Source organism: Bombina bombina, chromosome 7, assembly GCF_027579735.1.
Source record: "Bombina bombina isolate aBomBom1 chromosome 7, aBomBom1.pri, whole genome shotgun sequence".
In the NCBI taxonomy this organism is placed as follows: Eukaryota; Metazoa; Chordata; class Amphibia; order Anura; family Bombinatoridae; genus Bombina; species Bombina bombina.
The window spans coordinates 194,480,479-194,493,834 of NC_069505.1; the positions used below are offsets into that span (position 1 = coordinate 194,480,479).

Here is a 13,356-nt window from a genome sequence, read left to right on the forward strand (position 1 = left end):
AATTCAGTTTAACGAATAGCCAAGAAGTGGGGTGATAAGAAAAAAATGCGAAAGCATATAAAATAAGGAATTGGAATAATTGTGCTTTATACAAAAAAATCAAAACCACCACAAAAAAGGGCGGGCCTCATGGACTCTTGCTAATATGAAAGAAATGAATTTATCAGGTAAAGTTCTTACATAAATTATGTTTTCTTTCATGTAATTAGCAAGAGTCCATGAGCTAGTGACGTATGGGATAATGATTACCCAAGATGTGGATCTTTCCACACAAGAGTCACTAGAGAGGGAGGGATAAAATAAAGACAGCCAATTCCTGCTGAAAATAATCCACACCCAGAATAAAATTTTAATGAAAAAACATAAGCAGAAGATTCAAATTGAAACCACTGCCTGAAGTACGTTTCTACCAAAAACTGCTTCAGAAGAAGAAAACACATCAAAATGGTAGAATTTAGTAAAAGTATGCAAAGAGGACCAAGTTGCTGTTTTGCAAATCTGATCAACCGAAGCTTCATTCTTAAACGCCCAGGAAGTAGAAACTGACCTAGTAGAATGAGCTGTAATCCTTTGAGGCGGAGTGTTACCCGACTCAACATAGGCATGATGAAATAAAGATTTCAACCAAGATGCCAAAGAAATGGCAGAAGCTTTCTGGTCTTTTCTAGAACCGGAAAAGATGACAAATAGACTAGAAGTCTTTCGGAAAGACTTAGTAGCTTCAACATAATATTACAAAGCTCTAACAGCATCCAAAGAATGCAATGATTTCTCCTTAGAATTCATAGGATTAGGACATAATGAAGGAACCACAATTTCTCTACTAATGTTGTTAGAATTCACAACCTTAGGTAAAAAATTCAAAAGAAGTTCGCAGCACCGCCTTATCCTGATGCAAAATCAGAAAAGGAGACTCACAAAAAAGAGTAGATAATTCAGAGACTCTTCTGGCAGAAGAGATGGCCAAAAGAAACAAAACTTTCCAAGAAAGTAATATAACTACCAAAGAATGCATGGGTTCAAAAGGAGAAGCTTGAAGAGCCCCCAGAACCAAATTCAAACTCCAAAGAGGAGAAATTGACTTAATGACAGGTTTTATACGAACCAAAGCTTGTACAAAACAATGAATATCAGGAAGATTAGCAATCCTTCTGTGAAAAAGAACAGAAAGAGCAGAGATTTGTCTTTCAAGAAACTTGCGGACAAACCTTTATCTAAACCATCCTGAAGAAATATAAGTCTTCCAGACTCTATAATATATCTCTCTAGATACAGATTTACGAGCCTGTCACATAGAATCAATCACAGAGTCAGAGAAACCTCTTTGACCAAGAAACAAGCGTTCAAACTCCACACCTTAAAATTAAGGTTTTGAGATCCTGATGGAAAAAAGAACCTTGAGACAGAAAGACTGGTCTTAACGGAAGAGTCCACAGCTGGCAAGAGGCCATCCGGACAAGATCCGCATACCAAAACCTGTGAGGCCATGCTGGAGCTACCAGCAGGACAAACGAGCATTCCTTTAGAATATTAGAGAATACCCTTGGAAGAAGAACTAGAGGCGGAAAGATATAGGCAGGATGACACTTGTAAGGAAGAGATAATGCATCCACTGCCTCCGCCCGAGGATCCCTGGATCCGGACAGATACCAGGGAAGTTTCTTGTTTAGATGAGAAGCCATCAGATCTATTTCTGAGAGTTCCCACATTTGAACAATCTGAGGAAATACCTCTGGGTGAAGACCATTCGCCCAGGTGCAACGTTTGGCGACTGAGATAATCCGCTTTCCAATTGTCCATACCTGGGATATGAACCGCAGAGATTAGACAGGAGCTGGATTCCGCCCAAACCAAAATTCGAGATACTTCTTTCATAGCCAGAGGACTGTGAGTCCCTCCTTGATGATTGATGTATGCCACAGTTGTGACATTGTCTATCTGAAAACAAATGAACAACTCTCTCTTCAGAAGAGGCCAAGACTGAAGAGCTCTGAAATTGCACGGAGTTCCAAAATATTGATCGGAAATCTCACCTCCTGAGATTCCCAAACCCCTTGTGCCGTCAGATACCCCCACACAGCTCCCCAACCTGTAAGACTTGCATCTGTTGAGATTATAGTCCAGGTCGGAAGAACAAAGAAGTCCCCTGAACTAAACGATGGTGATCTGCCCACCATGTCAGAGAGTGTCGTATAATCGGTTTAAAGATATTAATTGAGATATCTTTGAGTAATCCCTGCACCATTGGTTCAGCATACAGAGCTGAAGAGGTTGCATGTGAAAACGAGCAAAGGAGATCGCATCTGATGCGGCAGTCCTAAGACCTAAAATTTCCATGCATAAGGCTACCAAAGGGAATGATTGTGACTGAAGGTTTTGACAAGCTGATATCAATGTTAAACTTCTCTTGTCTGACAAGGACAGAGTCATAGACACTGAATTTATCTAGAAACCTAAAAAGGTTACCTTTGTCTGAGGAATCAATGAACTGATTGGTAAATTGATCCTCCAACCATGAACTTGAAGAAACAACACAAGTCGATTCGTATGAGATTCTTCGAAAATGAGAAGACTGAGCAAGTACCCAGATATTGTCCAATAAGGAAATACCAAAAAAACCCTGTTCTCTGATTACAGAAAGAAGGGCACCGAGAACCTTTGAAAAAAATTCTTGGAACTGAGGCTAGGCCAAACGGTAGAGCCACAAAACTGGTAATGCTTGTCTAAAAAGAGAATCTCAGACACTAAAAGTGATCTGGATGAATCGGAATATGTAGATACACATCCTGTAAATCTATTGTAGACATATAATGCCCTTGCTAAACAAAAGGCAGGGCAGTCCTACAGTAACCATCTTGAATGTTGGTATCCTTACATAACGATTCAATATTGATAGATCCGGAACTGCTCTGAAGGAATTGACCTTCTTTGGTACAATGAAGAGATAAAATAAAACCCCAGCCCCTGTTCCAGAACTGGAACTGGCATAATTACTCCAGCCAACTCTAGATCTGAAACACATTTCAGAAATGCTGAGCCTTTGCTGTGTTAACTGGGACACGGGAAAGAAAAAAATCTCTTAGCAGGAGGCCTTAACTGAAGCCAATTCTGTACCTTTCTGAAACAATGTTCTGAAACCAGAAATTGAGAACGGAATTGATCAAAATTTCTTTGAAGAAAATGTAATCTGCCCCATACCAGCTGAGCTGGAATAAGGTCCGCACCTTCATGGGTACTTAGGAGCTGGCTATAGGTTTTCTAAAAGGCTTGGATATATTCCAAACTGGAAATAGTTTCCAAACTGATACCGCTCCTGAGAATGAAGGATCAGGCTTTTGTTCCTTATTGTGAGGAAAGGAACGAAATGATTATTAGACCTAAATTTACCTTAGATTTTTTTATCCTTTGGAAAAAAAGTTCCCTTCCTTCCAGAAACAGTTGAAATAATAATTTATTACCCTGGAAAGAAAGGGAAAGCAAAGTTGACTTAGAAGACATATCAGTATTCCAAGTTTAATCCATAAAGCTTTTCTAGCTGAAATAGCTAGAGACATATACCTGACATCAACTCTAATGATATCAAAAGATGGTATCACCAATAAAATTATTAGCATGTTATAGAATAATAATAATGCTATAAAATTATGATCTGTTACTTGTTGCGCTAAAGCTTCTAACCAAAAAGTTGAAGCTGCAGCAACATCCGCTAAAAATATAGCAAGTCTAAGAAGATTACCTGAACATAAGTAAGCTTTTCTTAGAAAGGATTCAATTTTCCTATCTAAAGGATCCTTAAATGAATTACTATCTGCTGTAGGAATAGTAGCACATTTAGCAGGAGTAGAGACAGCCCCATAACCTTAGGGATTTTGTCCCAAAAAAACTCTAATCTGTCAGATGGCACAGGATATAATTGCTTAAACGTTTAGAAGGAGTAAAAGAATTACCCAAATTATTCCATTCCCTGGAAATTACTTCAGAAATAGCATCAGGGAGATTAAACACTTCTGGAATAACTACAGGAGATTTAAAAACCTTATTTAAACGTTTAGATTTAGAATCAAGAGGACCAGAATCCTCTAAATGCAATTAATACTTCTTTAAATAAAGAACGAATAAATTCCATCTTGAACAAATACAAAGATTTATCAGCATCAACCTCTGAGACAGAAACCTCTGAACCAGAAGAACCATTATCAGTATCAGAATGATGATGTTCATTTAAAAATTCATCTGAAAAAAGAGAACTTTTAAAAGACTTTTATGTAAACTAGAAGGAGAAATAACAGACATAGCCTTCTTAATGGATTTAAAAAATAAAATCTCTTATGTTTATCAGGAACACTCTGAAAATTAGATGTTGACGGAACAGCAACAGGTAATGTAACAGTACTAAAGGAAATTTTATCTGCATTAATAAGTTTGTCATGACATGCAATACAAACAACAGCTGGAGAAACAGATACCAAAAATTATAGCAGATACACTTAGCTTGGTAGCTCCAGCAGTAGACAGCGATTTTCCTGAAGTATCTTCTGACTCAGATGCAACGTGAGACATCTTGCAATATGTAAGAGAAAAAACAACATATAAAGCAAAATTGATCAAATTCCTTAAATGACAGTTTCAGGAATGGGAAAAAATGCCAAAGAACAAGCTTCTAGCAACCAGAAGCACTGAAAAAATAAGACTTAAATAATGTGGAGACAAAAGCGACGCCCTTATTTTTTAGCGCCAAATAAGACGCCCACATTATTTGGCGCCTAAATGCTTTTGGCGCCAAAAATGACGCCACATCCGGAACGCCAACATTTTTGGCGCAAAATAACGTCAAAAAATGACGCAACTTCCGGCGACACATATGACGCCGGAAACGGAAAAGAATTTTTGCGCCAAAAAAGTCCGCGCCAAGAATGACGCAATAAAATGAAGCATTTTCAGCCCCCGCGAGCCTAACAGCCCACAGGGAAAAAAAGAGTCAAATTTTTGAAGGTAAGAAAAAATGATTAATTCAAATGCATTATCCCAAATATGAAACTGACTGTCTGAAAAATAAGGAAAGTTGAACATTCTGAGTCAAGGCAAATAAATGTTTGAATACACATATTTAGAACTTTATAAACAAAGTGCCCAAACATAGCTTAGAGTGTCACAGAAAATAAGATTTACTTACCCCAGGACACTCATCTACATGTTGTAGAAAGCCAAACCAGTACTGAAACGAGAATCAGCAGAGGTAATGGTATATATAAGAGTATATCGTCGATCTGAAAAGGGAGGTAAGAGATGAATCTCTACGACCGATAACAGATAACCTATGAAATAGACCCCGTAGAAGGAGATCACTGCATTCAAATAGGCAATACTCTCCTCACATCCCTCTGACATTCACTGCACGCTGAGAGGAAAACCGGGCTCCAACTTGCTGCGGAGCGCATATCAACGTAGAATCTAGCACAAACTTACTTCACCACCTCCATCGGAGGCAAAGTTTGTAAAACTGAATTGTGGGTGTGGTGAGGGGTGTATTTATAGGCATTTTAAGGTTTGGGAAACTTTGCCCCTCCTGGTAGGAATGTATATCCCATACGTCACTAGCTCATGGACTCTTGCTAATTACATGAAAGAAATTTCTATTGGGCTCCACCTCGGCTTTTGAACATATTGCACAGAGAGTTTCCTCTGAGTCAGACATGTTTAAACAAACTTGCAATTAGACTAGCAAGCTTGGAAATACTTTTCAACTAAATTTACAAGTAATATGTAAAAACGTTACTGTGCCTTTAAGCAGCACACAAAAACTATCACAGTTGAATAACAATGAACCGGATTAGTTATATAAATGAAAATTAGCAAAGGATTGCACACATTAGCAATGGATGATTAACCCTTAATATCAGAAAAAAACGTATAACAATTGACAATATAAACATTTTTATCACAGTCAAGCACAGTCTCACAGGTCTGCTGTGAGTGATTACCTCCCTCAAAACTAGTTTTGAAGACCCCTGAGCTCTGTGGAGACGTCCTGGATCATGCAGGGAGAAAAAGACAGACTGTGACTGAATTTCTGATGCGTAGTAAAAGCGCCAAAATAGGCCCCTCCCACTCACACTACAACAGTGAGGGGAGCTCAGTAAACTGTTTTAATTTAAAACAACGACAGCCATGTGGAAAATAAAGCCCAAAGCAATTTTCACCAAGTACCTCAGAGAATTAAACGATTTAACATGCCAGCAAACGTTTAAAATCAAATATATGAAATGTCTTTAAAAAGCCTGCTGCTAGTCGCTCCCACTGCAAGTTAGGCTAAAAGATATATGCATACAGTATTTTCCCAGTGAAGTGCCATTCCCCAGAAATACTTAAGTGTTAACATATATACATGTCAGCCTGATACCAGTTGCTACTACTGCATTTAAGGCTGTACTTACATTATATCGGTATTAGCAGTATTTTCAAAGTCAATTCCATTCCTTAGAAAATAATATACTGCAACATACCTCTTTGCAGGTGAACCTGCCCGCTGTCCCCTGATCTGAAGTTACCTTACTCCTCAGAATGGCCGAGAACAGCAAACGGATCTTAGTTACGTCCGCTAAGATCATATACAAAAACTCAGGTAGATTCTTCTTCAAATTCTGCATGAGAAGGAAACAACACACTCCGGTGTCGTTTAAAATAAACTTTTGATTGAAGATATAAAAAACTAAGTTAATCACCACAGTCCTCTCACACATCCTATCTATTAGTTGGGTGCAAGAGAATGACTGGGTGTGACGTAGAGGGGAGGGGCTATATAGCAGCTCTGCTTGGGTGATCCTCTTGCACTTCCTGTTGGGGAGGAGTTAATATCCCATAAGTAATGATGACCCGTGGACTGACTACACTTAACAGGAGAAAAAGTATCCTGCACATTGTTATTTGGGTGCCACAGAATCAGTAACAGAATATATCTACAGTACAGTGATTACTGCACTCCCATCCTCCCTATTAGGTCCCCTCATGCACACACTACAATGCTCTGAAACATAACTCGTACCTGTGCTTCCCAGGCTGGGTCTGAGGTAGCTGAGCTGTCACATCAGTAGCAGAATCTGAAGGTGTGACTTGTGGGGTGGGAGATGCTGTAACAACAGGAACCTCAACCTGCTTCCAGTCCTGTCCTTCTTCCACCAGTAATGCAATAAGGACACCGAGACGGACATTCCTGCTGCCTTCGTCAATCTGCACAAGGAATTCAGGCAAAATTAATATCAAACAGTTTCCAGGCATTTAGAGTAGCAATGTTAGAAATGCTTATGGATTTCAAGCTACAGTAATGGGAGGAGGTTCAAGCACCGGTACAACGAGGCCAACGTCATGGGGCACTATGCACACACCGGCACAACGAGGCTAACGTCATGGGGCACTATGTACGCACCAGCACAACGAGGCTAACGTCATGGGGCACTATGTACGCACCGGCACAACGAGGCTAACGTCATGGGGCACTATGTATGCACCGGCACAACAAGGCTAATCATGGGGCACTATGTACGCACCGGCACAACGAGGCTAAAGTCATGGGGCACTATGTACATACCGGCACAACAAGGCTAAAGTCATGGGACACTATGTAAGCACCGGCACAACAAGGTTAAAGTCATAGGGCACTATGTACATACCGGAAAAACGAGGCTTGTCATGGGGCACTATATATGCACCGGCACAACAAGGCTGTCATGGGGCACTATATATGCACTGGCACAACAAGGCTGGTCATGGGGCACTATATACACACCAGCACAACGAGGCTGGTCACGGGGCATTATGTACATACCGGCACAAAAAGGCTAGTCATGGGGCACTATGTACGCACCGGCACAACAAGGGTTAAGTCATGGGGCAATATTAACGTACCAGCACAAAGAGGGTAAAGTCATGGGGTAATATGTATATACCAGCACAATAAGGCTAAAGTCATGGAGTAATATGTATATACCAGCACAATAAGGCTAAAGTCATGGGGCAATATGTGCAAACTAGCACAACAAGGGTAAAGTCATGGGGCAATACCACGTATTAGCACAACAAGGGTAAAGTCGTGGGGCATTAAGTAGGTACCAACACAACAAGGGTAAAGTCATGGGGCAATATTTACGTACCAGCACAATGAGGGTAAAGTCATGGGGTAATATGTACAGGGAGTGCAGAATTATTAGGCAAGTTGTATTTTTGAGGATTAATTTTATTATTGAACAACCATGTTCTCAATGAACCCAAAAAACTAATTAATATCAAAGCTGAATAGTTTTGGAAGTAGTTTTTAGTTTGTTTTTAGTTATAGCTATTTTAGGGGGATATCTGTGTGTGCAGGTGACTATTACTGTGCATAATTATTAGGCAACTTAACAAAAAACAAATATATACCCATTTCAATTATTTATTTTTACCAGTGAAACCAATATAACATCTCAACATTCACAAATATACATTTCTGACATTCAAAAACAAAACAAAAACAAATCAGTGACCAATATAGCCACCTTTCTTTGCAAGGACACTCAAAAGCCTGCCATCCATGGATGCTGTCAGTGTTTTGATCTGTTCACCATCAACATTGCGTGCAGCAGCAACCACAGCCTCCCAGACACTGTTCAGAGAGGTGTACTGTTTTCCCTCCTTGTAAATCTCACATTTGATGATGGACCACAGGTTCTCAATGGGGTTCAGATCAGGTGAACAAGGAGGCCATGTCATTAGATTTTCTTCTTTTATACCCTTTCTTGCCAGCCACGCTGTGGAGTACTTGGACGCGTGTGATGGAGCATTGTCCTGCATGAAAATCATGTTTTTCTTGAAGGATGCAGACTTCTTCCTGTACCACGGCTTGAAGAAGGTGTCTTCCAGAAACTGGCAGTAGGACTGGGAGTTGAGCTTGACTCCATCCTCAACCCGAAAAGGCCCCACAAGCTCATCTTTGATGATACCAGCCCAAACCAGTACTCCACTTCCACCTTGCTGGCGTCTGAGTCGGACTGGAGCTATCTGCCCTTTACCAATCCAGCCATGGGCCCATCCATCTGGCCCATCAAGACTCACTCTCATTTCATCAGTCCATAAAACCTTAGAAAAATCAGTCTTGAGATATTTCTTGGCCCAGTCTTGACGTTTCAGCTTGTGTGTCTTGTTCAGTGGTGGTTGTCTTTTAGCCTTTCTTACCTTGGCCATGTCTCTGAGTATTGCACACCTTGTGCTTTTGGGCACTCCAGTGATGTTGCAGCTCTGAAATATGGTCAAACTGGTGGCAAGTGGCATCTTGGCAGCTGCACGCTTGACTTTTCTCAGTTCATGGGCAGTTATTTTGCGCCTTGGTTTTTCCACACGCTTCTTGCGACCCTGTTGACTATTTTGAATGAAACGCTTGATTGTTCGATGATCACACTTCAGAAGCTTTGCAATTTTAAGAGTGCTGCATCCCTCTGCAAGATATCTCACTATTTTTGACTTTTCTGAGCCTGTCAAGTCCTTCTTTTGACCCATTTTGCCAAAGGAAAGGAAGTTGCCTAATAATTATGCACACCTGATATAGGGTGTTGATGTCATTAGACCACACCCCTTCTCATTACAGAGATGCTCATCACCTAATATGCTTAATTGGTAGTAGGCCTTCGAGCCTATACAGCTTGGAGTAAGACAACATGCATAAAGAGGATGATGTGGTCAAAATACTCATTTGCCTAATAATTCTGCACTCCCTATATGTACCAACAGCACAATAAGGCTAAAGTCATGGGGCAATATGTACAAACTAGCACAACAAGGGTAAAGTTATGGGGCAATATAAGGTACTAGCACAACAAGGGTAAAGTCATGGCGCATTATGTAGGTACCAGCACAACAAGGGTTAAGTCATGGGGCAATATGTACGTACTGGCGGGAGGAGGGGAAAACACAAATTATGCTTACCTGATAATTTCGTTTCCATCTGTATGGGAAGAGTCCACAGCTGCATTCCTTACTTGTGGAAAATACTGAACCTGGCCACCAGGAGAAGGCCATGGGGCCTATCTATCAAGCTCCGAATGGAGCTTAAGGCCCCATGTTTCTGGCAAGCCTGCAGGCTCTTGGGTGGCTGAGACTTAACCTATCATATAACCCTAAGCTATGACCCCCAGGACCCATGGATCCTGCACGTCCCTGAACCAAGCGACTGAAAAGAGCAACATACTGCCCCCTACATGTTACAGAAGAAAACCGAGAACCGCCCATTCATGCCGACGTAGACTCTGTGGACTTCTTGCTCTGCTTGGATTTATTCCAGGACTAAGCCGGCTTCCAAGAGCTCTTGGTTTGTTCTGGCTTAGCGGAGGACTGCCGACATGGGCTTCATCAGAACAAAAATTGTCCCTTACATTAGTTCAAATACTCTTGTGGTAGGAGGGCATCATTGCCCCCTGTGACCGTGGAGATAATTGAGTCCAGGCCTGGACCAGACAAAATCATTCCCTTAAAGCAGTGCTTTCCAAACTGTGTGTCGTGACATATTAGTGTGTCGGTGGCAGTGTGTAGGTGTGTCCCTGCTTCAGCACCACAAATTTTTTGGAAGTTACATTTTTTTTTTTTACATTTTTGGGGGGTTTCCGACATCCCGCCTGCCTGCTACGCATATCACATGGTTGACACGTGATTGATACCTAGTGGGTCACAGATCATCTTAACCTATTGGCGCAGCTCGGTGGGAACTGAATCTAATTGGCGGCTTTGGTGGCACATTGGCTCCTGACTGCACATGTAGTCTCCTCAATCTGCTTGTGACTGCATGTGTAGTTAGTGAGTGGGATTGCAGTGTGTTTGCAGCGCAGGCAGTAGTCAGTCGGACTCACATAGCTCTGAGGGTGGCAGCTTAAACGCAGAGTTGAAGTCAGAAGTCTAAGTGTTGTTTTTTTTGCAGCTAGCTCCCAGTAGTTCATTGCTGCTCCTGCTTTGATATATGGATAGGAAGTGGAAGCTTAAAAATGCAAGTTAGTTAACCTCCTGTTTGCTAATACAACTGAATTACTGTGTCGCAAAATGATGTAGGGCTAAAAAGTGTGTCACCCACATGAAAAGTTTGGAAAGCTCTGCCTTAAAGGGAGGGAAGAAGTCTCGACTTAGAAGTCATATCTGTAGACCATGACTTCAGCCAGAGCCAGAAAAAGCTGAAGCCATAGCATTCAAGCAAATAAACTGCCTAATAGCAGCACAGATAAAAGAATTAACAACCCTCAAGGCCGTAAATCTTTACTGAGTAACGTCGAGGGGATCCTCAACACCGATAAAATCCTATAAGGAGTCACACTAGAAGATAGTTTCTCCAGAAACCGCGGCAACAGCCGCCACCAGTTGAAACAAATATCCCATATGTTGAAAACATCTTTCTTAACAGAGTTTGCATCTTTTATCCATGGGCTCTTCAAACGAAGAACTATCCTCAAGCGTGATAGCAGTACGTTTAGCAAGGGTGAAGATAACGCCATCTCATTTAGGGACGGAACCTCACAAGTCCCGAGTCCAAGACTGGGGACAATTTGTTAAAACGGAGAAGAGGTGGAAAAGGAATCCAATCCTGTCCCATTCATTCTTAATAATGTTTGCCATCTAACAGGAGCAGGGAAGGATAAGGTATCACCCTGTCCTCAAACTCTATCCAATTTAGGAATCAAAGGTTCATCAGGCAATTTGGCCTCTGGAACCTCTGAATTCGCCAAAAACTTCCTTTAGAAGAAAGCGCAAATTCCTAAACTAAAGTCTGGTTCCTCCGCAGCCGGAGGTTTAGAGGCAGCAGAATCCGACCCAGAATGTTCATACTCTGAAGTCCCAGAAAGAACTTCATCCTAGGATAACCCTCAGTTAAATTCAATAAAATATCTGATGTACTCTGGGAAAGAGTGGGAAAGAGTGCAATATGTAACCTTTCGCTTGCGCTTAGCAGGGCGAAGTAAAGTATTAAGGGCCACAGATACCACCTTATGAACTGCGCAGTAACGTCTGGTGGAAAAAGGCCCCCTCCAGATGGAGGATCAGCAATGCTACGGGAAAACTGCATGTGTAGAGATATAGACGGCTCCATGGTATCAAACATGTTCGATATCACATTATCAAGGCATATGGAACATAATTGAGAGGGCGGAACTAAGGCCTCCTCACCAAATAAACAGGAATTACTCATTAGGAATAGAGGGAGTGCCCTCTAAAGTAACAGAATCCTCCATCGCTAGTACAATAACCGGAGAACTAGAGAAACAAAACATCTTATTTTATTCAATAAAACGGCACCTTATACCCCAATGGCTGGGACACTCACCACCTCCTATGACCCAGACAGTACAGAGATTTATGACTCCCCTCTGATAGTCACTAGGCCATGAAAAAGGGAAGGAATCATATAGTGCACAATGCAGGACCGTCCCTGCTATGAGAAAGCGCACCAAGCTTGTAAGCTGCATGGCTCTCAAAGTGAAAGTGAAATCTGTATATTCCATAAAAGCCTATGAGCCCATAACATCTCACACATAAAAAGAGCATAAAATCAAACAAACATAAGATTATTCCCTCCTGTTCAATAATCCCCCTAAGGAGATATTAACCCTTGATTCTATACAGATAAAAGGAATCACACTGTGACCCTGTCTTCTTGCGTTATTATACATGTAAAAAATATGAAACTATCTTACCAGAATCTACGCCGTGGAACAGGAACACGGCCATTAAAGTGTGACAGATAGTAGAATCGCTTCTGACATTGACTTGAGGGAAAAAAGCAGGTAGCGAAACTCGTCAACGCTGATTGCCAATGGAGCTGTTCCCTGCATCTCCGGACTCTAACTTTATTCCATGATCTCACTGAGAGGCTGACAGGACTACTTAAAACTCCAGTCCTATCTTGAAGAGTACTACACTCCATAAGAGACTACTCCGAAATCTTCTAACACTTCTCTGCCAACCTCCTGTGACGAAAGGCAAAGAATGACTGGGGTTATGAGGAAGTGTGCAAGGTATTTAAGCCTTTGGCTGGGGTGTCTTTGCCTCCTAGTGGCCAGGTTCAGTATTTCCCACAAGTAAGAAATGCAGCTGTGGACTCTTCCCATATTAAGATGGAAATACAGTTTTTTTGAGTTAAACTACAGGGAGAGCAGCAAAAACATAATTTATGTAAGAATTTACCTGATAAATTCATTTCTTTCATATTAGCAAGAGTCCATGAGCTAGTGACGTATGGGATATACATTCCTACCAGGAGGGGCAAAGTTTCCCAAACCTCAAAATGCCTATAAATACACCCCTCACCACACCCACAATTCAGTTTAACGAATAGCCAAGAAGTGGGGTGAT

The 13,356-nt window shown here is 41.3% G+C and overlaps 1 protein-coding gene across 1 annotated transcript in view; it reads right to left on the reverse strand.

Annotated features, from left to right (window-relative positions):
* Positions 1 to 13,356, reverse strand: part of PDHX (pyruvate dehydrogenase complex component X) — a 419,248-nt gene that overhangs the window by 295,700 nt on the left and 110,192 nt on the right. The window contains exon 4 of the mRNA XM_053720527.1: positions 7,043 to 7,227. Within this exon, the coding sequence (XP_053576502.1) occupies positions 7,043 to 7,227 (185 nt within the window). The remainder of the gene's footprint in view (positions 1 to 7,042; positions 7,228 to 13,356) is intronic.